This window comes from Amphibalanus amphitrite, unplaced genomic scaffold (assembly GCF_019059575.1).
Source record: "Amphibalanus amphitrite isolate SeventyFive unplaced genomic scaffold, NRLGWU_Aamphi_draft 000087F_arrow, whole genome shotgun sequence".
Lineage (NCBI taxonomy): Eukaryota > Metazoa > Arthropoda > Thecostraca > Balanomorpha > Balanidae > Amphibalanus > Amphibalanus amphitrite.
The window spans coordinates 467,005-494,046 of NW_024881583.1; the positions used below are offsets into that span (position 1 = coordinate 467,005).

At 52.3% G+C, this 27,042-nt stretch overlaps 1 protein-coding gene and 1 long non-coding RNA gene across 3 annotated transcripts; one reads left to right on the plus strand and one right to left on the minus strand.

Annotated features, from left to right (window-relative positions):
- Positions 1–3,126: 3,126 nt before the first annotated feature.
- LOC122379917 lies at positions 3,127–5,420 on the minus strand. Its single transcript, XR_006256255.1, has 2 exons — positions 5,390–5,420; positions 3,127–4,199 (listed from the first exon to the last, which is right to left on the minus strand). It is a non-coding gene; the product is annotated as an uncharacterized LOC122379917 (long non-coding RNA).
- LOC122379916 (pyruvate dehydrogenase (acetyl-transferring) kinase, mitochondrial-like) lies at positions 5,163–26,251 on the plus strand. Of its 2 annotated transcripts, none has more exons than XM_043362559.1 (8): positions 5,163–5,449; positions 15,779–15,989; positions 16,347–16,696; positions 17,037–17,066; positions 17,525–17,697; positions 22,687–22,798; positions 24,268–24,377; positions 24,703–26,251. In XM_043362559.1, the coding sequence occupies exons 2-8, from the start codon at positions 15,850–15,852 to the stop codon at positions 24,967–24,969; spliced, it is 1,182 nt and encodes a 393-aa protein (XP_043218494.1). In that variant the 5' UTR covers positions 5,163–5,449; positions 15,779–15,849; the 3' UTR covers positions 24,970–26,251. The 2 variants fall into 2 exon arrangements, with proteins under 2 accessions (XP_043218494.1, XP_043218493.1); XM_043362558.1 differs by lacking the exon at positions 5,163–5,449 and adding an exon at positions 14,538–15,123.
- Positions 26,252–27,042: the final 791 nt, after the last annotated feature.

Consider the following 27,042-nt stretch of genomic DNA (forward strand, 5'->3'; position numbering starts at 1 on the left):
CCCCTGCGCTGGACACCGTCATCGCCTCCCTGGTCGCTAAGATGGAGCGCCTGGAGGCCAGCAACCGACGACTCGAGGACGCCGTGCGACGCGACCGCAGCCGTTCCCGGCCGCGCCAGGCGTCTCGCCAGTCACGCCGCCCGTCACCGGCTCGTCCTTCAACGCCGCCGCACGACGACACGCTGTGTTGGTACCACCAGCGATTCGGCGCCCAAGCGCGCCGATGCAAGTTGCCGTGCTCCTGGATCGCCTCGGAAAACTGAGGCGCCCCGTGCTGATGGCGCAAAGCACGGGCGCCCCTCCTGCCGCGCCACTCCTCTTCGTGAGGGACACGGAGACGGACCGGCAATTTCTAGTCGACACCGGGGCGCAGGTCAGCGTGCTGCCTCGCCGCTGCCTGCCCAACGGGTCCACACTGACCCCTGCTCCTGTCGGCCAGCAGCTCGTCGCGGCAAACGGCTCACCGATCGCGGTGCACGGCACCTGCCTGCTGGACGTCACCTTGAGTCAGCAGCACCGCCTGAAACATCGATTCTTCGTCACTGACGTCACCACACCCATCTTGGGCACCGACTTCCTGGCCGCACATCACCTCGTCGTGGACGTTGCCAACCAGCGTCTCCTGCGGGACGGCACCGTCTGCGCCAGCGCCGAGCGGTCAAGGCTGTGCTCCATCGGAGTTCGTCTCGTCCGGGAGCAGGCTGCTGCTCGCTTCGCAGCTGTCCTCGCCCGGTACCCGGATGTGACCTCACCAAAACCTGGACCAACACCGGTGAAGCACAACGTGACGCACCACATCGTCACCAAGGGTCCACCGGTGTACCAGCGGCCACGACGCCTCCCGCCGGAGCGCCTTCAAATCGCACGTGCCGAGTTCAACAAGATGCTCCAGCAAGGCACCATTCGACCGTCCAGCAGCAGCAACAGCGGCAACAGCAGCAGCAGCAGCAGCAGCAGCAGCAGCAGCAGCAACAGCAGCAACAGCAGCAGCAGCAGCAGCAGAGGCAACAGCAGCAATACCGGCTCCTCACTGCGGCTTCCCGGCGAGTTCTTCATCAGCAGCCAAGCCTCAGCAGCATCACCGGCCGGTTTCGTACAAGACCTGAAGCGCGCCATGTCTCAGGTGCGGCCGACACTCCCACGTCCGGTCCAGCGCGCCACGTACGTCCCGACGGCACTCCAGACGGCGACACACGTCTTCGTGCGCAGGGACTGTCACCGCTACCCGCTGGACGCTCCATACGACGGACCGTTCCCGGTTACCGAAAGGACCACCAAAACCATCACCATCGACCGTCGACAGAAAAAGGAAGTCATCAGCATCGACCGGTGTAAGGCCGCCTTCCTGGAGACGCCAGACGAATCCGGTCATCGACAGTCTGACCTGCCGACTGTGCAGCCGCACGGTACTCAGTCCAGCGGCCCGCCGGCCGCGCCACCGCTCAGCAATGAGCCCAGCGGCCCGGAGCTTCTGATCTACGGTGACGCACCAAATCGCCCTGCAGCCGTCGCTCGGGCTGACGCTGCACCATTGCAGCCTCGGCCGATACTACGGACGACCCGCTCCGGCCGCGTCATACGACCTCCGGTAAGATATCGCCATGTCACTTTTGTCCGCGACATGTCTGGCGAGGGGGTACTGTAGGGATCATCTATGCGATTTGTCATCTATGCGATTTGTCATTTCATGTTGTCATTTTCATTTATATTGTCACCGCTTTATTAATCAATCTGTTACCTGTTGCCAATTGCGCGTCAAGTTTGTTTGTTATTTGTAAACCGGCCTGCCGCTGGCCTCAACCTTCCTAGTAACCGCTGTGCCATACGCTATAGAACGTGTCGTGCAAAGGTCACGGCGGCACCCCTGAGGCGGCCGCTGCCCGTACGTTTAGGAGCCCATTGTCGTGACGTCATGACTGTGAGCAAAGGTCGCGGTAGGGGCTCTCCCGGCAGCCGGACGGTGACTCATACGTTAAGCTTGTCTCTCGCCGCGCCTGCGGGCATATTGGTAGTACTAGGGACGGCCAGCATGTGACCGCGGTTTTCGGCGACATTGTCAATTCGTTTCTCGACTCTGCTGTTCGCTGCAAGACCAATACACATAGAAAACGGCTCGGGCATTTGGAGAAGAGCGGCTACTCTGAGGCGATGGAAGAACACGGAGATTCACACAAACGACCTGACTAGGTTGCACCGGCCACAGTCGACCGAGGTGGGCTTCCGCGCCCTTAAAGACGCCTCTGACTGGCCATTGCGCTGACACCCTGGTCGGACCACGGTCATTGATCGGACCCTGCCACTGGTTCGTGCTCAGGCTGCCTTAGCGGGTAGACCTGCTCGACCAGACGCCCCACTGGTGGGCGAGTGCTCGGTTCCGACTTTCACCGCCGGTCCAACAGCGTTCTGCTGGTTCCCGCCGATCCGGTTACGACACCGCAAGTGCCGTACCGACTCGGGCGTCCCAGGTGGGCGTAACGGTTACCACACCAGTTCGCGACCCCCAGGCTCTGTCAGCCGTCGTACGGCTCTCGGACGGACACTCTAATAGATCAGCCACAGATCAATAGATTGTCACGGACCGTCCGTCCAGCCACGCGCTACCCACAGCGCAGTACGACAGTACATATATTTAATCATCAACGAAAGAAGCACTTGAGATCAGCATCGGGAGATTGAGTGAAACGTGAATCAATAAATGGCGCTGCATAGGGCTAAAGGTGAGGATAGGATTTGTTTAACAGTTAGAATTGATTAGAAGAGTGCAGAAGATTAGTGGTTAGAAGGTTGGGAGGCAGCACCATTTATGATACGATCACAGAAACACAGGACTACAGAGGCCACCATCATCTCGAACTGGGTTTGTCGCAGTTCTCCACCGCAGTCAAGACTGGAAGGCCCGGGAAGGGCGGCGCACATCAACAAAGCGACGAGAGCGACATCTATAGGCTGGTGTCAGTCAACCGCAGAGCGTGAGGGAGGGTTACACGTGTGCAGAATCAGCACTACCTGTCAGGCCAATTCGAGTAGCGCAGCCGCGGGACCGCTCCATCAGCGATAACAGCGCCACCTACAAAATCCGGAGTCACATGTTGGACCAGCTCGCAGACTGAGCGCCAGGTCGCGAGCAGGTTTAGCTCAGCTGCGACAACGGCGTCCGCCGCAGACAGGTTCAGCGCCATCTGTTGTTCCGACTTGTAGCTAGAAGTTGCCTTCAGTCACTGCAGCACAAACAGGTTGACACTGGAGAACAGAGCCGACCTGCAGATAAAGTTGCCTTCAGTCGCTGCAGACCTCCCGGTGTCACAGGCAAACAGTCCTTAGCCATGAGTGAGAGGCCTTAATCAGGGCGGTCAACACTAGACTGACATGGCGCACAGTCTCTGACGAACAGTGCAGCCCGCTGAGGTAGATACTATCGGAAATATCACTCCTTCCGCTGCACGGGCGAAGCATCTCCGCGGGTGGCCCGGAGACCAGGCGACCAGTCAGTCGTAGCGGAACTATTATTGAGTGCACCAACACCAGTGACGTCGGTTTTCGCACGAAACTCTAGATGAAGCGCATCCAGACAGGTGATGCCGTGAACTGGTGCGGCTGGCCGCCGCCAGCGCAGCATACCGCATGGTCTTCAGACCTCCCCACTCTCCCACCGAACCGACCGTTGGCCCACGATCCTGTTCCCTCCTCCGACCTCTGCAGAGCATTTGCCGCTCCCCGGCCTCTACCCCCCCCCCCCAGCCGAAACCACCGCCAGAGAGCGGATCTGGACAGGGCCAGCGTGCGTACAAAGTGGTCCCGAGGCCATTCGCTGGTCGGCGAGGGTAGCACCACGCCTCTTCATATCTGGAGTTTGCTTGCAGCACATGCGTTGGTACTCCAGTGGTCCAGGGTGACCAGACTGCAGGGCGGCAGTACAGACCGCAGGGCGGCAGTACAGACCGCAGGGCGGCAGTACAGACTGCAGGGCGGCAGTACAGACTGCAGCCGCAGTATCCGGCTGAATCCAGCGAGCCCAGGAGCGGTCCACCGAAGAAGCTGAAGAGGTCTTCAGAAGAGACGGACATCGTCAGCATATATCCTGGGTGTCCCGACAATGCCGCCTCGCCGTCCCCAGCAGCCGAGCGATGTCAGGCCACAGGGCCACTGGGCCACTGAGCTCATCGTGGGACCATCGAGTCAGAGCGCGGAGCTGGTGCTGGCTGGAAGGAAGGAGAATAGGAGATAAAGAGCAGAAAGCAACGGGGAGCAGAGAGTGAAGTAATCAATCAAATGGCCACTGAACAGCAGAATGTGATCATTTTGAGAAGATATCAAACGGCAGAAGAAGCATACCGTGGAGCGTTCTACTGAATTTAAAACAATGGATAGATTACATACATAGTGTGGTTAGGTTCCCAAATGCTTCTGAATGATCAGCATCATGAGGTGTGGTAAAGGTTACATGGTTTCCCGTGGCCACACCTCATGACGCGTTGAATTTCATTGATCAAATATAGACTGGTGACGAGAACGAATAAGTAAGTGAACTAGAAAAAACAACAAAAAATAAAACAACAACAAAAAGAAAAGAAATACCTAATACTGATAATACAGCTATAATATCCCACTGCCACACACTGAAACACTATCCTAACAAAACATGGTAGGAACTACATATGGAAGGATCGCCAATCCGTCAGCAAAATCATTGTCCTTATCCTGCTAATGAGAGGTGCCCACACCGTGGGCGAAGATACAGTTTGTTTTTGTTTTTTCCTCAATTATATATGATAAACACACATGATAAAATATAACACAAAAATCAATACACAGGTTAGTAGGTGTCCAAAAACAGTATTTTTACACACTTCTTGAAAAGCCCCTTTGAACGGGGAATGTCATTGATGTTAGGTATCTTAGGAGTAATCAAATTATTCCATAGGGAGGGACCACTGCAAAATAGCACAAACTGGCGATAGTTTGTGATTCTGTAATTTGGTATTTCTGTTCCACTGCTGTTCAAAATTGATTCACTAAAGTGAATAACTCTTCTGGTTGGTCGGTTCCCATCAAATAATGTAAATTTTGCAATGGGATGAGGGAGACGTTCATGTAAGAAATCATGCATGATTAGAAGTGATTGATATTTCACAAGGTCGGTGACCTTAAGAATTTTGAGTTCTTTGAATAGTTGTGTAGTGTGCGAAAGCAGGCGGGAGCCTGATATTAATCGGACTGCTCTCTTCTGAACCGTGACCAGGGGTTTCAGAGTAGTCTCGTAGTTTGAGCCCCAAATAACAACACAATAGGTTAAGTGAGGCAAAATCAAAGCATTATACAGTAAGAGAAGAAGTTTTTTGGTAAGGTAGTAGCTAGATCTAGCTAACACGCCAAGAATGCGACTACATACACTAGTGATTTTAGTGATATGTGATTTAAACTTTAGGTCTTCGTCGATCAAGAGACCAAGGTATTTGACGGTGGGCGCGCGTTTCAAAAATGTGTTATTTGTGGGAATATTTAGTTCGATTGACTTGTCCGTTAGAAAAAGCTGGTAGAAGGTTTTAGAAATGGATAAAGAAAGTCTGTTGGAATGCAACCACTTACAAATTTTAGGAAAAGACCTTCCAATCTTCTCTTGCAGTTGTGCTATGGATGGGGCAGCATAAAGCAAAGCTGTATCATCAGCAAATAACAGGATTTTAGCTTCATCACAGGCTTTATAAATGTCATTCATATAAACTATAAAGAGGAGTGGTCCCAGTATTGACCCTTGAGGTACCCCACAGGAGATATCCCTCTCTCCAGAAACAAAATCATGGAACTTAAGCTTTTGGGTACGGTGACTTAGATAAGATGCAAATAGCGAACGGGCAACTCCATTTACACCATATACTGAAAGCTTTTTCAATAGTATCTCAATATTTACAGTATCAAATGCTCTTGCAAGATCTAGGTAAATGCTGGCCGTTTTGTTACCGTCAGATAAATTAGCAGTGACAAAATCATGCAGTATAGCAACTGGCATGTAGGTTGAGTGACCTGGTCGAAAACCAAATTGATACTGGAACATAACATTGTTCTCAGTTAAATATGCTGTGAGTTGTGCATTCATAATAGTTTCAAGAACCTTAGAAAGTACAGGTAGGATTGAAATCGGTCTGTAGTTGGAGAATACTGTACGAGACCCAGATTTAAAAATGGGTGAAATTAAAGCCTGCTTTAAGATGTTGGGAAAGATCCCTTTTCTAAAACAAAGGTTGACTAAGTGTGATACCTCAACACTAATTGTTTGAATTAACAGTTTCAGTAATTTAGTGTTTACTCCGTCAGAGCCACCACACGTTTCTTTAAGATTATTCACCACCTCCATAATGCAACCTGGAGTAACAGGAGAAAATGTCATTGAGTCTGTTGGCACAGGGACATCGTTTAAGTAACTAAGGGGGTCCACATTACATGGCCCAAGTGCTCCATCTAGATTAGGGCCAACCTGGCTGTAGTACTTGTTAAATTCATTAGCAATAACATTCTGGTTGTCAGTAGAAATGCCGTTTATTTCAAAATGCATTGGAAGTCGAGAAATATTCTTTTTAGTGTGTGTAACCTCACGTAGAGTGGCCCACAATAGCCTAGAGTTGTTTGACTGTTTCTCAAATTGATCGGCATAGTACATCTTTTTGGAATGACGAATAGATAATCTTAGAGTATTACGATATTTTCTAAATTTAGTTTCATTTTCAAGAGTTCTATTCTTCAAGAATATTTTCAGTAACTTATTACGCTTGTCAATACATCGAAGCAAGCTTGGTGTGACCCAAGGTTGCACGGGTGTCCATCGTTTGGAACTTTTTGGAACAGAGAGCTTGGCAGATTCACTTTGAATGGTAGATATCAGGACTTCCGCTGCAGTATCTGGGTCTTCAATTAATGTATAGTCAATTAACTTTGTTGAGACATTGGCTTTCAATTCTTCAATACGTTTGAAATCAAAGCTACTCGATATCTTTTGGGCGATTGCTTGCCTTGAGCAAGTCAGAATATCACTGGTGCACATTATGGTCATGTGATCTGCTATGCCTGTGTTAATAGTAGCACATCGGATAATAGTATCTGGGACATTGCAGAAAATATTATCAATTAAAGTCCTGGTGTATGGTGGTATATTTGATGTGCGACTCGCAATTGATATGGTGGGTGAGTATCCATACGCTGTGAGGCAATCTAGGAAATTTCTGACTTCCCCACGATCATTGTGGGGAAGTCAGAAATCTGAAATCTTGATCTTAACAAACGAGAACGATCGAATGGGGCTGGTGTCGGTCCAAGCTCCTCCTCCTGGCTGTGACCACTGCAGCATCCACTGTCAGTACTTCTTTGATGTTGAAATCGCATTGCAACACACCTCGCTCCATCACCTCTTATGGGAAAGAGGGAGATATGGAGACATGAATGCCATCTTGGCAGACATAGACTGGGATTTCGAATTCCAATTCCTCACTGCGCAAGAAGCACTCAAGAGATTGATGGACATCTTGTGCCCACTGATATCTCAACTGATACCAACTGCCAAGCAAGGAAAGGCTCGCCGGGTCCCATGGAAAACCAACCCACCTTCTTCGCTCAAACGTCGACGAGCATCCACCTGGTCAGCATACAAACAAGCCCGAGCATCCTACGGCAAGCAAGCGCCAACAACCCGATCACGACTGAATGATTTCTTAGGCGTAAATAAACAACTCCGCAACTTTGCCGTTCGCTCGCAGATCGACTACGAGAAGACTCTCTTGTCTAAGTTGAAAGAAAGCCCGAAACTGCTCCATGCCTATCTGCGCCACAAGAAACAATGCAGGTCATCAGTCGGACCGCTGAAGGCGCCTTCGGGATCGATCATCGACGACCCGAAGTCGATGGCAGATGTTTTTGTTGAGGCGTTTGCTGAAACGTTCTCCAATCAGGATCTACCCAACCCAGCTTCTCACCAGTCATGTGACGCGATACTTGAACATGTTGAGTTCACAGTAGAAGACGTCAGGACAATACTCTCCCAACTGTGCGTCAACTCCGCCATGGGGCCGGATGGTCTTCACCCTCACCTGCTAAAGGCTTGCGCTTCGAAGCTAGCACAACCACTGCACCGGATCTTCAAGCTGTCACTGTCAGAGGGAGTCTTGCCTGCTCTCTGGAAACTATCACACGTTGTGCCCATCTACAAGAAGGGGTGTCGTCTCGACCCCCTTAACTATCGCCCAGTGAGCCTCCTATCAGTACCATCCAAGTGCCTGGAACGTCTGATCTATCGTGAACTGCGCGATTTCCTGACAGAAAACTCAATTCTTGCAGACGAACAGTTCGGATTCAGGTCGGGACGATCAACCGAAGACCAGCTTCTTCTCACTTATGACTATATATCAAAGCAGTGGGATGACGGGCACATTGTAGACCTGATTCTCTATGATTTCTCCAAGGCCTTTGACACAGTGAGCCATGTCGTCCTCATCGAGAAGCTCAGGTGCATCGGTCTTCGAGGAACCATTCTGACATGGCTGCAAGAATTCCTCACGGACCGTACCATGCGGGTGGTGGTGAAGAGCACCCTGAGCACCCCAAGAAGTGTGCGCAGTGGCGTGCCGCAAGGCTCCATCCTGGGACCAGCGCTCTTCCTTATCTATATAAACCATCTAGCGACCCAGCTCAGGTGTCAGTACAAGATTTTTGCGGACGACTTGAAGGTATACATGTGCATCACCAAACCTGAGATCGACATGTCGAATTTTCAGTCTGATGTCGACGTACTGCACACAACCGCATCATCATGGGGCCTGAGCATGAACCTGAAGAAATGCGCCGTCATGAGGTTCCAGAGACGATTCCATGCGCCGCTGAGACCCACCTACTTCTTGCAGGACGAACTGCTTCCCTGGACACACTCCCATGTGGATCTGGGAGTCACTGTCGATGACGACCTGAAGTTCCATGGGCAAGCAAGAGGTGCAGCAAGGAAGGCGGGTGGAGTTGCCCACAACTTTCTGAGAGCTACCCTCTGTAGAGAGCCGGACTTCATGGTTCATGTCCTCAGTACACATATTCGCCCTGTCCTTGAGTACGCGTCGGTGGTGTGGAACACTGGTTTTGTTGAAGACTCTAAGAGACTCGAGGCAGTGCAAAGACTCTGGACTCGTCACGTCAAGGACCTGAAGGGCAAGACCTACGAAGAGCGGCTCAGATCACTCAACCTGTACTCTGTCAAGGGACGCCTACTGCGGGCAGATCTGATAAAATGCTGGAAAATATTCAGAGGACGCTGTCCGATAAAACCGGCAGATCTCTGGGACATTGCAACCGACCATCGCACCCGAGGCAACATGTACAAGATCAAGACTCGTCGCTGTCAGCTCGATACCAGGGCGCGTTTCTTCTCGGAGAGAGTTGTCAGCGAATGGAACTCTCTACCCAATCAGGTCGTTAACTCGGAATCCATATCCGAATTCAAGACAAGCCTGGCAGAAGCTCTAGGCAGCCGACTGTTTGAATATGACGCATGAGGGCGTCACGGTGGAAGCTTCAAGCAAGTAGTCCACCATGTGAAGCTCATCGAGTCCAGGCAGACAACGAGCAATGTCTCAATTAAATCCTGTGTCACATTCCCGAATATCTGTTAGCAGACGCACTATTCCAGCTCTCACGTGTACCTTACTCCATCTTACCGTGGGAGTATTGGCGCGTCTCTGCCATTCTTGGTTTCCTTCCCATCCCCATGCATTGGACGGGACGTGGAAACCTAACAGGTGAGTCTAATTGTAGTGGAAGAGGTCCACATTCCAATCGCCACCTAGAAATGTAGGTCTGTTAAGCTCTTTCAGCATGACAAGTGCCTCTTCTAAAGGTGGCATCAACAAATCCAGGGGGAAAGACGGAGATCTGTAAACAACTGCAACCACAAAAGAGGGTTTGTTTGGCCAGTTAACTTCAACAAATAGGCTTTGGAATTCAGTTTGCTTGTGACATAAATTAGTCAGGGGCTTACAATAGGGAAATATGTTATTTTTAATATAAATGGCACACCCTTTGCCAACAGATGATGAGGTTGGAGTGCAGTGAATCATTTCATAACCACATATTGAGTATCCTTCTGCCGTGACCTGGTCTAGCCAAGTTTCACTTAACAAAATGAAATCAATTTGGTGTCTTTGGTTGGTGACAAAGGCAACAACATCATCAAAACTTTGATGAAGAGATCTCACGTTTATATGCACAACAGAAAGCGCTTCAGTCTCCGTGAATTCTGTAAATTGTTCTACAGATATGCTCTGGCACCTGAGTGCCAGATCCTGTACTTCTGGCTGGGAGAATGTGAACCCATTAGAGACATCCAAATCAGCAGGGACAAGTGTTGGCGATTGTAAAAAAGCCTGGAGTGCTTCCTTCTGTCTTAGTCTTTATTCAGTCAGACTGCCGATCTTGAGGCCAACACAACCCTGTAAGCCGAGAGATGCTGCGCATTAGACAGAGCGAATCACAGTGCCAATCGTTACATCTTTACATCTCTCCCTTGCGCCCAAAAGCGGGAAGAGGGGCCCAGCAGCGCAGTGCCAACATAACATACGGTAGTGCTTAGCAAAATGATAATTGACTTGGTCGCTCACTCGCGAACCGGCGATCAACACGATGACGCAGTATCGCCCGTATCACTCACGAGCGCGATCAACAAACAAAAAAAAAAAAATGACGCAGTATCACTCGTATCACCGGCGACCGGCGATCAACACGATGACGCGGTATCGCTCGTATCACTCACGAGCGCGATCAACGAACAAAAAAATGACGCAGTATCGCTCGTATCACCGGCGACCGGCGATCAACACGATGACGCGGTATCGCTCGTATCACTCACGAGCGCGAACAACGAACAAAAAGATAGCGCAGTATCGCTCGTATCACGCATGAACGCGCGACAAGTGCGGTTGTATGGCACGCGATGAGTGGTAGGTGGTTCACATCACGACACGGACGCAAACAGCGGTTCGTGGTCGCATGTTTTCAGTGGGGAACGTAGTCAGACCAGTAGGCTGGCGGGCGGGTACGCCTTTTTGGGCGCCCCGCAGCCGGGGGATCGTGCGTTTCCTGGTGTCCGGCGACGGGATCGGGGGTGGGTGTCACGCCTACGACGGGCCCAGAGGTGGCGGTGCCCGCCGCCGATGGAGGAGCGGGAGAGGTAAGTGTCCCGGGTGCCCGATGTGCTCCCGGTGTGCTCCCAGCACGGTCCTGACTGACTGGTGTGACTGGTCCCAGGGACGGCCCTTCGTCGTGGTAGCGGTCCAGCGGGTAGCGGTGCTGTCTGTAGGTGGGTGGCCGTGACGGTAGGCAGACCCGCTTGAACTTTTGGGCGTCTCTGGTGACGGTCTGCTGTCCCCGAGCTGCTGTGATCCGTGTGCCTCGTGCGCTGGTTACCGTGTACGGTAGGGGGTCGTACCGAGACGCTGTTTTGCTCCTCTGCCCCAGGAGGAGGACGGTGTCCCCCCGTCTGATGTTGTGGGGGGTCACGTTGGCTGGGCGGTCCTTGTACGCCTTTTGGGTTTGTTTTGCTTTCTGGTGTGCGTCTCGCACGCTCTGGTCGTCGTGCGACGGTTGTGTTGGCCTCTTAGTCCAGGTGGCTGGTAGACGAGCACGGTATGTCCTGTTGAACAGAAGTTCAGCCGGTGGCCGTCCCGTGCTAGTGTGCGGCGTCGCTCTGTACTGTCTTAGGAGCTTGTAGAGCTCTTGCTTCGGGTTCTTGTGTTCGACCCGTGCCGCGTGCCAAGTTTTCTTGATTGCCTTCATGAAGTTTTCCACTAGGCCGTTGGCCTCAGGGTCCTCTGGCGTCGTTTTCTGATGCTTGAAGCCAGCCCAGCGGGCGTAGGCGGCGAACTCATGGCCATTGAAAGGCGGTCCTCCGTCCGTTCTCACCGTTTCTGGCATGCCGTGCGTGGCGAAGATCTTGTCGATTAGGGGGATGGCTGCTTGTCCGCTGGTGCTGCTGGTGATCTCCACTTCTGGGAATCTGCTGTAGTCGTCTATGACCACTAGAAGGTACTCTCCATTGCTCAGCGGGCCCCAGAAGTCCGCCGACACTTTCTGCCATGGCCTTTCAGGTAATGCGCTGGGGCAGAGTGGGTCTCTGGTGGGCTTGTAGACTGTGGCCTGACAGGCAATGCAGCCAGACACCTTTTCCTCCATGAGTGTGTCCATACCCGGGAACCACACGCAAGCCCGCAGGAGCTTCTTTGATTTTTCCACACCTTGGTGGCCCTCGTGCGCCAGTTCGACGGCTCTGGTGCGGAGGTTCCCCATGCCCGGTTCAGGCTCAGTCTTCGGGATGAAGATCCGGTCGCCTCGCAGCACTACTCCTTGTGTGTAGGTAAGCTCCGGAAAGATCTGCCTGAACCGTGCTAGCTCTGCGTCTTTGCTCAGGTACCCCTGTTTGATGCTCTTGATAAGTGCCTGGCTCTGCTGGTCTCGTGCCGTGGCATCCTGTACCATTTCTTTGGTGAGTGCGTCTGGTAGGTCGTTGCAGATGACGGCGTTCACGTGCACTTCATCGTCGTGCTCGACCAGCATCTTGTCTAGTTGTTGGCTGTCGTACGTGACGAGGGGTCTGGGGTGTCTTGAGGCGTAATCGCATGGGTTATGCTTGCCTGGAAGGTGCGTCATGCGGTACTGAAACTCCTGGGTCTTGAGTTTGTGCCTTTGTACGCGCGCGTTGCCGCGACAGCTTCCGTTGAAGACGCCTAGCAGAGGCTTGTGGTCGGTCATGGTCTCAAACTTGATACCCAGTAGGTATTGGCGGTGAGCTTGCATGCCCCAGGCCTGTGCTAGCGACTCTTTTTCGAACTGGCTGTAGTTCTTCTCACACGGCGTGAGGCTTCGACTGGCGTGATCCACTGGGATCCATGTGCCGTCTCGCGCGACCTGGAAGAGGCTGGCGGCTATGCCCTCCGGGCCCGCGTCTGCCACCAGCTTCGTCTGAAGTTTCGGATCGAAGGGTCTCAGTGCGTCTTCACTGGTCATGGCCCTCATGACGTCCTGATAGGCCCTTTCTTGTTCTTCGCCCCAGACGAATCTTGCGTTCTTGTGGGTGAGGACCCGCAGGGGATGTGTCATCTGCGCGTAGGCTTGTTCGGACCGTATCATGAACTTAGCGTTATACTGGCACGCCTGAAGAAAGCTTTTGACATCGTCTGCGTCTTGCGGCCGGCCTGCCGCTCTCACCGCGTCTAGTTTCCGCGGATCGGCCGACATGCCAGAGGCGGAGAAGATCCAGCCGAACCATGACACGGACGTCTTGCCCAGGTTGCATTTCTCCCTGCGAAGTGTGAGACCCTGTAAGCCGAGAGATGCTGCGCATTAGACAGAGCGAATCACAGTGCCAATCGTTACATCTTTACAGCGATCCATCTATAACTTTGACTTCATAGGCCATCTAACTTCCTCACACAGGATGGGAAAGTCAGAGAACAAGTAATACCTGACAATGGCAGTGGGACATCATTACCTTGGGTGTTAGCCCAAACACAAAACAGAAACAGAAGAAATATCATACCAACAAAAACTCACATACAGGCAGACAATGCACCTCCACTGCCACAAGGGAGAAGGCCGCCTCAGAGTACAGACACCGAGATACAGCCCCTAACCCCAACGGCAGCAGACTTATAGTCAGTTGCCATAGAACAATGTGACCAAAATAATAGACTATGCATGACAGTAGCAACAAAAGACAGTAGCTTCTCATTCAGAATACTGCTAACCTTTGGAATGTCCAGTCCTTGTCCTAGGTTCAGCTCGCATTGCAGCCAAAAATGTATGCAAACTTACAGATCAATGGCCACTAATTGATTTGGCGGGTTTACCAAACATTTGGTAATCCCGGTTTTACGCTATTACAGGGTTTCTTGACTGAACAATTTGAAATTTTTTTGAATTAATGCTAGAACGTGATAAGCTTAAACTGTTGCAGGACGCGGAATTTGTGTTTCATTCTAAGCATGAACAGTGGCGGCGGCCGGCGGAACACCTTGGTGGGGGGTGGGGGGGGGGGGGCACTGGCGACTAATTTGGTCCCATTCTTTCCATAATCAAAGGGGGGCACGGTGCCCCGGTCCCCCTCTGTTCCGCCGCCTATGAGCATGAACACTGGCCGATCCAAAGTAGGAAATGTACCCCTCCAGTCCATCAGCGCCTGAAATTAGCCACTTAGCTCGCACAAGAAAGAAATTAGACTACCTATATTGATTTATATTTAATAGCAAGGTTAGATACACCGCAGTGAAATTCGAAGTTTTTTTTGTTGTTGGAGCCTGGAGGTTGCCTGCCTGGAGCCTTTTGAGGCTGTGGCCTCCCCCCGCACCATCCAGAACCACTTTTCTGGATCCCTGGTGATAACAGAGTCCAGAGTCAACAGTCTGACCAGTCTGAGCTGAGTTCATCTTTATATCTATGATTTTACCCCATTAGATGCCACCCGGGTGGCGTCGATCGATACCCCACATCCGGAGTCACACCTGTCTCCGTGCCTGAAGCCGCCCCTGCTCCGGTTCAGTCCGGCGCGTTCTGGTACTTTTCCACTGTTTACGTCGTGAGGTCAGCTGTTTCGGATTGACGTCATAGCCTAGCCTTCGCAACGCGGCTCTGTGATTGGTGGACGTCTGAGGGCCTGGCGTCCAGGCCCCGCCCACAACCGCGTGCGCGCGGCGGTTGCATCATCACTCCGGCTCGCGCTGATGTGTCGTGGTCCGTTCATGTGCCGTGGGGCCGGGTTTCGTTCGACCCCGGCGGTTTCCCGTGCGCAGTTTCCTGCCGGTCCGTCTGCGAGTCGGTCGTGTCGTGTTGTGGACGTTTCGCACTCGGGACACAGCGGGCGTGCTTCCGTCCGGTGACTCGGGCCGTCGGCTGTCTGTGAGTGCGTGAAGGAGTTGAAGTTTGAACTCTCGAGTGTCGGAGCACTCATGACAAGGACACACCAAGGTTAATTTTAGCTGATAGTAGGAAACTTTGGGTCTGTGATCATGAAGTTTTCGAGATGTTTCAGAGGTCTGGCGCAAATGCTGGACACCTACTCAGGGTACAAGCCGTCTCCATTGTCCATCAAACAGTTCATCGATTTCGGTAAGTGTTCTGTTGGCACTGGCACTTCCTTTGAGTTATCGAGCTATTTTTCTTTTATAGCTTTTATATCTTCTTGGAGGGACGCTGTTGTGCTGGACTGTGTTCTCAAACGATGATTTGCAGAATTCCTTGTTATTTGTTGTGTGTCACCGTTACAAGCGCAGTTTTTTGTCGGTCTTGGTCTCCTCTCCAGGTTATGTAAATATCCCCTGCGATAAAGCTTTGTTTTGGTTTGCCCGCGAACGTCTCGTGTTTTTCCACGCGCTGTTTTGGTATGAGCGTCCCAAACACCGTTCCGCTATGTCGTCGGTCGCTTCCAAGGCCGGCCGTCCGCTGGGAGCGTATCGGGGCATCTGAGCCGGGCGGCCGCCTGGACCCGTCTCTCCACTATACGTTACGCTACCTACTCGAGGGGAAGCGGGACCATTCATTCATGTGTCCGCCCAACCAACGGCAACAACAGCCAGCTGTTTAAAAGCATTATGATGTTGATATGCTGACGGCCCTCAATACACCACGGTCCCCTTGACCCCAACGATACTCCGGTCCTAGCGGCCCTCGAAATACCCTTCTCCTGGTAGCTCTCACGATATCCCGCTCTTGATGGCCTCCAGTACCCCTCTCCTGACTGCTCCTGCGTTCTCCATCTGCTCAGGGACCACGGCCTCGGAGCGGCAGAGTTTCCAGTTCCTGCGTCAGGAACTGCCGGTGCGTCTGGCCAACATCATGATGGAGATCCAGCTGCTGCCGGAGAGCCTGCTGTCGCAGCCGTCCTGCCGTCGCGTGGTGGACTGGTACCAGCAGAGCTTCAGCGAGCTGCTCCAGTTTTGCGCCGCCAACCCGGAGAGCTCGGCCGCCAGGGATGAGTGAGTGAGGCGCGGCTATCAGGGGTGTCATATGGTAGTCTTGTCATGATTACCGCTACTTACTTTAGTTTCTTCATGCCGTGTGTCAACGTTATCCTGCGTTTGTAAAAATCTAGAAACATCTGTTTACCTCGGGACAGGTCTGCAGTGTGCATTGGTGCTTTTATTCGCTTAATCGTCGGAAAAATACCGATGAGCTTTCACCAAACACTGGTCAGTTGGCATACATTACGGTCAGACGCTCTACTGATGCCGACCGGCCCAATTCACAGTCATCTGCGACTTACCTATTTGCGTGTCTCTTCTCCCGTGCTCTTGTCGCACATTCTGAGCACAACAAACCCCTTTTTGCGACAGCTTCTGCGAGTCGCTGGTAAACATCCGAAACCGGCACAGCGACGTAGTCCAGACGATGGCGAAGGGCGTCATCGAGCTCAAAGACAACACGCGCGTCGACTGCTCCACGGAGAACAACATCCAGTACTTCCTCGACCGGTTCTACATGAACCGCATCAGCATCCGCATGTTGATCAACCAGCACACGCTGCTGTTCGGCTCGGGACTGGGCGGCGACCCGCGGCACATCGGCTGCATTGACCCGTACTGTGACGTGGTTGAGGTGATCAAGGACGCGGCAGCCAGCGCGCGCTTCCTCTGCGAGCGCTACTACCTGGCCTGTCCGGAGCTGGTCGTCTCACAGTTCAACGGTGAGAGACGCTGACACACACGGAGTTTGCCTTGGGGAGGAGTAGGGGTAGAGGGTGTTGTTTCATGTTTGCTAACATTTTTATCGACGGCGATTTTACCATTTGCGTGTACTTACCCGCTATCAGAGACGTGAACAAGAGTCGCACGTCTTTTTTTGTGACCGTGCAAAAAGTCCGCTTGTGTGTAGTTGCTTGGCAACCTTATCTCGTTCTCGCTGTCCTCTCACTGAGCATTAGTGCGTGACTTGTAGTTGGCACGGTTCCCCCGTACTGAGACGTGGGGTTATGGACTAAGTAGTGACTGACGGTCCGCCTCCCCCCGACCCCGTCTGGTTCACAGAGACCTTCCAGCGCTCCAACAAACACCCCGGTGAGTAATCACAAACACAAACACTGTCGGAGTGTGCTTTGATCCGCTCCTATCCGCCGTTTCACGTTTTTGGAACGCGTTTCTGATAATGGCGATGTTATCCACGCTACTTGCTCTACGAGTCTGTCATAGTTGAAACAAATTTTCAAGAGCGCAGTTTTTTGTTGTCAATTATCGCTCATCAATTAAGACCTTATATGATATGGGTTTCATATTACCTACAAACTTACGTCTTTTTTGTATTGAATTCTCTTGTTTCTGCCTGTGACCGTGATTCGATATCACTTTCCTCTCATCAACTTGTTACGGGTGTCTATTATCGTTATCAGCTTCCAAATTGGATAACGTTCTCATAAGTGATGGTATCGTGCGTGCTGTCATCTCACGGTATCAGCACAGCTGACCGTGTCGTGACCGCACCGCCGCGATGACCTGACGGTGTCCCCGCCCGCCGGCAGACGCCCTTCCGCCGCCGATGCAGCTGACGTACGTGCCGTCGCACCTGTACCACATGCTGTTCGAGCTGCTGAAGAACGCCATGCGGGCGGTGGTGGAGAACCACCCGACCGGCGCCGAGCTGCCGCCCATCCAGCTGTACGTCATCCTCGGCGGAGAGGACCTCGTCATCAAGGTGGGTCACGCGCTGTCGCGCTCGAAACTGGCTATCGTTTGTTGTGGCAAGTTGGTGTAGTATGGAACATTCATTCGAGATACACGAGCAGGTGAATAAACTACAGGTGGAATTCGTATGTATCGTCATCCGCCTCTCTGCAATGTGAATTTACTTAGCTCCTTTATCGGGAGTAGATGTCGGGACTACGAATTTCTGAGACGCAGTGATGGTCGCAGACCCCGGTAGCCGACGAGGCAGACTGCCGCCGTTTGGCCGTGAAAGTTTAATTACACCTGACGTCGGTGACCTACTCTGCCGCCGCACACTGGTCGGAAACGCTCCAGCGAGAGGCCAGCGGCCTTTCCGCAAAAGTTTTTTGCTTGTTATTCCACAACTAGTGAAGCAAACTTCACAAAACTTTGCATACCTTCTCTGTCATATGTAAGCTATCATTTGGATGTCAAGCACTAAATATATGACGTGAATCTGTTAAGTTATGACGTCATAATTGAGTATAATACAGGATGTAGCACCACTTTAAGTCAACAAGGGAAATTGGGAGCTGCTATTCGGGCACCGGGAATGGTTTCATGCACTCCTTGCAAGGTCCAGTGCTTCACTTTAGCATTGTTGACTTTGCGTGACGTCATTTATGACGTCACTAAGACCATATAAGTTTTTCGTCAATAACTCCTGATCAGATGGAGCTAGAGAGTCGGGAAAGCCACCCTTGGACTCAGAAAGACCTGCCGAATCGAATGGTATGCGATATGACCTCCTTCAACCATTTTCGTGACCTGAGGGGCTCCGACCTGACCTTGACCCGAGGTTAACACCTTAAGTTGACTTCACCCGAACACCAAGTATAGCATTCAACGCGCCTGAGGTAGACAAACACGATGATGCCAAAATCGCGGCAGTGCGACCATTTTTGGCAAAGTAATTAACCTAAAACCGAGCCCGTGCCTTGTGGCACTTACCTGACCTAAGAGGTCACTGGCTGAACTAAGACCTTAAAATCGGGTAGTACCTAATTGTTGCGTCTTATAACGGTACACAAGCTCGTTTTTTTCCGCGAGGCTCTAGCTCAATTAGAGGCGAAACGGCGAGGGAGTTGTACCAACCCTCCCCGGTCAATATAGAAAACCAATCGGTCCGGCCAGGGTTAAATACCGGAATTGTGATCTAATGTAAAAAGACGGCCCAAGGTAACCCGACGTCAGTGACAGGTGTCCTATATTTGCAGCGTCTTATACTCACGAAGGTTTCAATTTCCACTTTCTTCAGCCGAGTGATGGCTGTCAATAGCAAGGCTCTCTAAATGCAAGCCGTAATCGCCACGCAATATGTGGAAGGCTTTTGATGTCAATGCATACATAAATGCATACATAAAACGCGCTTTTCACAAAATTCATAAACTCAAGCGCATCTGTTTTTAATGACCAGTCAGCTACGCATGAATGCGTGCAGGCCACACAGTTCAGCGTAAGCCGGGCGCGGCTGCCGAGCCGAAACTGGGGCGGGGCGGGTGGTAGTTGGGTAGGAAGAGCGGCTCCTGCAAATTTTGCGCAAATATGCGCAGTTAGCTTTTATGTTGCCCTGGTGTAAATTTAAATCCTGCTTCATCTCACAAAAAATCAGAGTGGAACTAGATGGGACTACCTGTTGTTTCCTTACCTAAACTTTGCAGTTATATTCCAGAATCACTGTAGGAGAGCCTTCATAAAAAAGCTACAGTAAATCTTAGTTAGGGAAAAAGTATACCAAAAATTTTGCACTGACCAGTCGGCAACTTCATAACGAACATTTTGATGCATAATATGTGGGATTTCAATTTGGTGTCTATCAGCAATAAGACTCTGAATATCCGGCTCAAGAAACCTCCTGCTCGGCGTCAGTTTCCGAGTTCTGGGATACCCCATCTTCGGGGGCTGATTACAGTTATTTTTGGTCACCCGGATTAGTTTTTTTGGCCTAAGTATAATAATTTGATCAATTTCAAATCGATCTATATAAAAAATAATCCGAAACTCCGGAATCGCCCTTGGCCTCTCGTGAGGGCGTTTCCGACCAGTGTGCGCCGGTTCGATCGGGTTTGGGCCGGTGTTTGGGATAGCCGCACTGCGGCCACAGACTAAGCGTTCTTTAGCGAGCGGCTCCTTGACACCGTCTCGACATCGTGCCTAGCTCCTTTGTAGTGTTGCAGCAGGCGTGTTTCGCCCGAGGGGACGGGCAACCTTCGAGTACCGTTATGGTGTTGGGTCTGGGCTGTCAGCCAAGCGCCGTGCCAATGTGCAAATGGTGCACGCCGAACTACGGGCTATCGCTTTGGTGATCACCGCTCTGCGTACATTACCTAGCGCTGAAAATTCAGCATGCATCTGCTCGCAGCCACATTGGAATTCAGCCATTACGTGAGATCGCTGAAGGTATCGTCTCTCGGGAAGGTGGTCCTTGGGCGTTACATAATTACCCCCCCCCCTCCCCCGCCCTGAGCGCCTGACGTCTGTCCAACAGAGTCGGGTTTTTTCCACTCGGCCCTGGAGCCGGTTGTTACGTCATTTGCAAATGCAGAGGGACTAGGGAGACGGGACAGTCCCTGCTGCGGAGAATATTACGAGATATTTCGCGAGGTGACTGATGCTGGCTTGGAAATCGCTGGATTTTCGGTCAGCTGAATGCAGAAGGCAGATCGAGCCGGTTGTGAAGGAAGGACGTGGATTGAATGGGAACCGGTCGGAGTGTAGTGTAGTTTTAACCGGTCAGGCTGTAGCGGGGATTGAACCGGTCGGGTTCCACTGGTGTTGTGGATGGAGCCGGTCTGACGAACTGGGAAAGGTCGGGCATGAGTATCGATCGAGTCGGTTGGGTAGTACGGCGTGGCTTTAGCTGGTTCGTACTGCACGATTCTGGGAATTGGGCGTCACACGGTCGATAGGTCTGTGTTGAGTGTGGTCCGTCCCGCCGCGAGGTCATGCACTATTCCACCGAGTACCGGCTCGTGCTGGCCGAAAAGGTGGAGCAAACACTGGCGGACGAGGATAGCTGCTTTTGGTATTTCTTGCTGTTGTGACTTGTGATATTGATAATCTGTGGAATGCAGTTTCCAGTGTTCTGTAGTCTTACAATTCTATAATACAGTAAGTGTTAGAGTCACGGTTACAGTTCTGTAATAAAATTATGATCACTCGAAGTGACATATCACAGTCTGTTCAGTGCTCCGCTCGTTTGATGTGACGGGTATTTAGCTGGACACGACAGCGCCGATGTGAATACGCACCCTACGAACCCGGTCCAGTGTTGAGAGATTATGTGTTTGCCAGCACTCTGTTCTGGAGGGGGTGTGTCGTACCGTTGACTGAAGACAGACCGCTGTGATGGCCCGGACAGTGCCGGGCTGTTGACCGAGAGAGGCCTCTGCTCTGGGGGCGGGGCGGGGCAGGCTGGTGACTGAATTGAGTTATGGTATCTGCCAGATGCCCGTCCAGCACTAACAGGACTGAGTTATTGGCGCAGCGTGGTTACCAGGTGCTCGACAAGCAGGCTGTTTGTTTTGTTTTGATGTTGGAATGCTTTATGCTACCCGCCGTCAAGGATCCATGGATCTGAGGATCCATCTGCCTTGAGACCGTGCGTCTTGCCTTAGTCTTCGCCCACACGTTTCAGTGCCCCAGTTCTTTGCCGTTTGGGCTCTCTTCTTTTTCCACGCACATATAGCTGATCCAGCCTCCGTGTGGATCGAGTGGCTGATTATCTCCGTCCGTCTGACCCAGCGTTCATCTCCCTGGCCTTGGCGGCTGGCCGGTGGACGCGGAAGGATGCCGGCTCGGTTTCGGCATCATACAAGGACGGGGGCGGTGCGGCGGTGAGCCAGCCGCACCCCCGGGCTACTGACGCTGAATTAGGGTCGGCTCGGTCGGTTCAGCCGGCCACTGGTATTGATATTGGCAATTTACATTGGCCGGGTGTGTGTGGAAACAGTACCACCGGAAGGGTCTACTAGCCAAACCCGTGACTTGCGGTCGGGCTTACATCAGCTGCCGAGCCCCCGGGGCAATGCCGGCGGAAATCACCTGACCGCATTGTTTACGACTGAGGCGGGCTTTGGCCAGTTGCCGGCAATGCATTGAGGAACCGCCTGTGTCGGCTGTCGCCTACGAACATTGAAGATCGGTCGTAGGCCGTAGCTTGTTTGCTGACAGTTTAGAGTTGTATCCGACACTAACCGCAGATGTATGAGCAGTGAGCGCTTATAGCAAACGGATTTGCTGCCGACGTTCAATACCAACTCCGTATCTAGTGCGCCTTTGTTCGTGTATTTGCGGCTCCGTGTCGATCATGGTGACGTGCATGCTGAAAGGGGAGGTTGCATCACCCTGCAGTAAGCTCCATGACTCTTCATTCTGTGCAGACGGCGGGTGTTCGCTGCGATACGGTATCCCCGAGTCATTAGTCACAGCCTGCCATGAGCCCCGGCCGGTCCGACATAACCGGTCGCACAGCGGCGGCCGGTGCGGACGGGGCCGTCCCAGGCGGTCCCAGACGGGCGCCGTGCGCGCAGCCGCCGGCCGCCGTCCCTGACACGCAGCGATCGGTGCCAGGCACGCACACTCCCCCCCCCCTCCCCGTACCCACCGGCCCACGCACAAAGCGTCAGGGGAGCGGCGGCAGCGCTCTCTCGCCGGCCGGGCGCGCAGCGGCGACCCCAGGCGGGGAGCCTAGGGGGTACTGGGCGCTGTGCGTAACGCTGCGGTCTTTGACTGGAATTTCGATGAATGGTCTGGGTGATTGGAATGGTGGGAAATTGCGTGTGCCAGGAATACGAGTGAGCATTTCACTTTTCTGCATTGCTCATCTTGCGTTGATTGCTCGTAGGTAGCTATGTTGTTACAATTACCATGTAATGACAAGCTCGCTGTTCCTTGGTTTCCCGTTTCAGCACTCTGCCGTCATTTCCCCTCTATAATTACGCTTTCTGACTAATTTATGTCATGTCTCTGTTTTCAGATCTGCGACCGTGGGGGCGGCGTGTCGCGAGCCACCTCCGAGCGTCTGTTCCAGTACCTGTACTCGACGGCGCCGCGTCCTCCGCAGGACCCCAGCACTCCGCCGCTGGCAGGTGGGTCTTTGGGTTCCCGTACTGAGCACTCTGCTCCACACTGCCTACACCACCCAGCCTTACATGCACTCCCAGCAAATACATCGCCTAGCCACACTGAGAAGTGAGATGTCACCTGTAGGCTAGTAGGTATAACCTCCCTCCCTCATCCTCCATCGGGCCAACTGGTAGGTAAGTAACCTCTGACCCATCAATAGAGATCGTTACGGGCAGTCGTCTGTCGTGACTGAGCTGATTGGATGAAGCCCCCGCTCCCGAGGCTCTCAGGTCGGATCTACAGCTGTGCCGACCGATCGGGTAATGACGTGCGCTGGGCTGGCTGCGGGTCGATCGGGCGGCAGGCCGGGTCGGTCGAGTGAATCTCCGCTTCTGTTGGACCTTTGCACCGCTGACGTGGCACGGGGAGTCGAAAGGGCGTCTCTGCAGCGCAGATGTGTTCGGAGGAGCGGCAGTGGGCACGTCTCACGGCGGGGGAATGGTTTGTGTTCGAATTCCTGCACGGTCTGGAGGCTCCAATATTTCACATTTGTTTAGTAGAACGGAAAGCAGAGTGTGATTTATGTGAGCTGGCGTCCAAATTGCACGTCGGTATTGATGGATCGAGGAATACGGATGGTTCATATTTAACCAAACGAACACTTGTGCATTTTTCATTGAGTTGACACTGAATCGAGTGTGAGCGTCTTTGAACGCATCCATGCAGAAACCCGACTCGAAACGCTGTTTATTTTATCGAGCTGCATCATAATTGCTGCAAAGACACACGCCAGTGCTGCAATTTTTCATCAGCTGCATTCCTTCTCAGTACCCGCTGTTGTTTTGTTTATCACCGCTAACGAACTGAGCGGATAACCTGTCCGTTATCAGCAGGGGAGGGGCAGCATATTTACTCTAGTCACCGCGGGCGGCTCGTCACGACAAACCGGATCAAACCAGTCTACCGACCGGCCAGCGTGCCTGTTCGGTAGGACTCGCACCCCGCCGCCGCCCACCCTTACCACCCAGTGGTGGACCGAGCCGACCCCACCGCCCACCATATTAACCACACGGTACAAACAGGGCTGCACTTTGCACCGCGACGGGCAGACAACCGCCCGGCAGTTGTGATAACTGGTCAGATGATTTAACGGGAGGTGTGTATGTGTATGTTTGACTTTCGCCCTGTCGAGGAAGAGTCGCAGCGTAGTTCAAGGCTGGGCGGGTCAAAGGGCGCTGTGCTGTGGTATTCATCACTGATAAAACATGCTAGTAGTTGACACTGAATAAATGCGCATCAGTTTTGATTGGTTTGATTATATGTATCAGTTCGGCACACTGCTGTGGTGTCACTTAGTTCGACATCATGATTGATATGAATCGTCATCGTTTATTTCTCAATTGTCCCGCCTGATTATCATACTATCCGTGTATCTCCATAGTCTCGCCATTCTCGCGATTTTAGCATATCGCACCATCTGTTCCGCCGCCAGGTTACGGATACGGGCTGCCTCTCTCCCGGCTGTACGCGCGCTACTTTCAGGGCGACCTGGTCATCAACTCGTGCGAGGGCTACGGCACGGACGCCACCATCTTCCTCAAGGTACGAGACGCCGCAGCTGCCCTTCAGGTCGACCTCTAACCGGTGACAGCCAGTGTGCAGAGATGATGATGATGACATGAACAGTTTTCTAGCTTCTGGCATGGGCTATGGTGACTTGCATGTTACCGGTTTTTCTCCGACTTCTCATCCTGCTAGGCAGGTTTTTGAAACGTATTGCGTAGTTACGAAGAACTTCATAGGGCGTCTTTTCCACTGGATGCTGGAGTTGTCTTACGTAATGTCGAGTAATGTTTGGCACGGGTGACTGATTGGTATTCACACCGGGCATATCTCGCTGATCGCATCCCCCGACTGTGTTCGACAGGCCCTGGCGCAGGACATGAAGGAGGTGCTGCCGCTGTACAACCGGGCAGCGCAGCAGCACTACCAGAACGGCTCCCAGGCGCCTGACTGGTCCTCCGTGCTGGGGTCCTCCGGAGCGCGACCCCGCTCGACCCCCACCGACAGCCCTCCGAAACCGGCCTCTTCCACCGCGCGGAAACCCAGCCGGCCGGCCTCCGCCGCCGTCAGCAGTCTGAGGAACATCAGCACGGGCAGCGCCGCCTCCGGTCAGGGCCAGAAGGCGGCGTAGCCTCGCGGCTGTCCGGCTGGGTCGGGAGATCCCTGCAGCGTCGGGCTCCGGTCGGTTGAGCAGATGTCGCGGAGAGGCGACTGTGGCGCCGCGGTGACTGAAGCGTCACCTGGATTAGAGCATCCTCCGCTCTTCTTTGACTCGCCGGCGATCAGTGAACTGAAATACTGTGTAATTGTCTGTCTGTTGTCTGAACGATCAGCTAATGGCTGAGGACACTTGGTCTTGGAGTGGTGGAACACAGAAACGGGTCTCTGCGAGTGTGCTTTGTTTGAGCTGTGTGTCATTGGTGTCGTTTGTACTTAGACATGACCGGTCGCCGCTCGTGTGTCGTGTCCATTGTCTGCAGTGAGGTGCGATGGTCGGAATAAGGGAGGGGCGGGGGTCCAGTGCATGGACAGAGTGGTTGGGACGCTCCTAGGCAGAGATCCTATGGGATTGTCCCTTGGTCGTCTCAGGGAGCTCGTATCAGCGGGAGCGGGCCGAAATCTGGCTGTTTGTAAACAATGCAGTGACATGTGACGGTAGCCCGTCGCAAGTACGGTTAGGCGTGTTCTTGTGATGAGCGGAGGCTTTGTATGGAAATACTGGGCAAGGTTTTAAGCCGTTTGTTTAGCTTTTGGTAATGCTTCGTGGATCGAAGCTCAACGCCTTTTAGTTGTGTATTTCGGTCGCTGCCTTTCTTATGCAGGAGTGTATTTACCAATTATGTATGTAAATTGGTTATCGTACAGCTCCGTTCAGCATCAACGTGAGATCCGCCGGACTAGCTGGTGCATCTGCGTTTCGTAGGTCGCCTATCCGTGTCCCAACCTTCTGTAATCGACCCTTGCCGCGATGTTTCCTGTGTTCAGAGCTTTCCATGAATAACCTCGATATTTTTTCACTTTTCTACCATGCCTAGCCTTGAAATTTCAAACATGACATTCGCGATCGGTGTCTTCAAGCATACCATCCAATGACTTGCTCGTTGGGGTATGGTATTTGTCGAGTGCCCACGGGCTTTTATTGCATCGATGCGAATATATTTATTTGCCGGTGTTTTACTTTGTTTGTTTGCCGTTACATCAACACGTTGCACATTGCGCCGCTGCATGTGCTACGCTGCCCCGAATCTTTGTGACTGCGGACACCAGTCTGGATATATCAGATCTTTGTATCTTTTTAAATGTTCAGCGACTTGAAGGATTCCGGAACGGACTATGTGAAGCGAAACGAGATGACTGTAATCGCGACGCCCCGTGTGGATTGTACATGATGGTAATACATCCGTACAAACGTACATACATGATTACATAATTGTGCAGAAAAGCTAGTTTATGAGCTATTCACAATGCTATTTTACATTTAATGGCATTTTAACTCACCAAGAGATGCGAAAAACAATGAAAAAGTGAACCACTAAAATTACTTGCGTGACCCGGCGTGCAGGGGTGTCGTTTTCCGAAAATGATTGGTAGGGCCCAAAGGCGGCGGCCGGCCACATGTGGCGGGGCTTAAAAGGTAGGGTACCCCCAAATCTGCCTTTCTCATCGGATTTCGGCCACTTATTTTTTCGCCCTGGTCATTGACAAGACAAACCAAAATCTAAAAAAAAAAAACATTTTGGAAGTCTAGGTCCTCAACGAGCTCCATGCACAAAACGTGCAGTTAAATAGGCAGTTATAATAGTGTCGGAGGAATGCACGCCATTCTGAAAGAGGCCCACGCCGACTTAAAAGCACGGCTGTGCTGAAAGGGGCCAGGGACGGTTTTGATGGCCCAAGCCGAATGAAAAAGACGGCTACGGGGCCAGGAACGGCTTTGAAGGCCCACGCCAATCGCAGGGTACGACAACTAACGAGGTCTCGAAACACCACGATAGTTAGAAAGACCTGCTTGCCAAAATAAAAGGATGACGGTACAAGCCGGCATTCAGAAAGTTACATGCCCGACCATGAAGAAGCAGAGAGATACGTCATCGACTTATCAGACAAAAAAGTTCATTTATTCAAATAACCACCGCTAAGACAAACACATTTCGCGCAGCGCTTCGGCCTTCGGGAGAGCCCTCAAAAGTCTCCATAATCAATT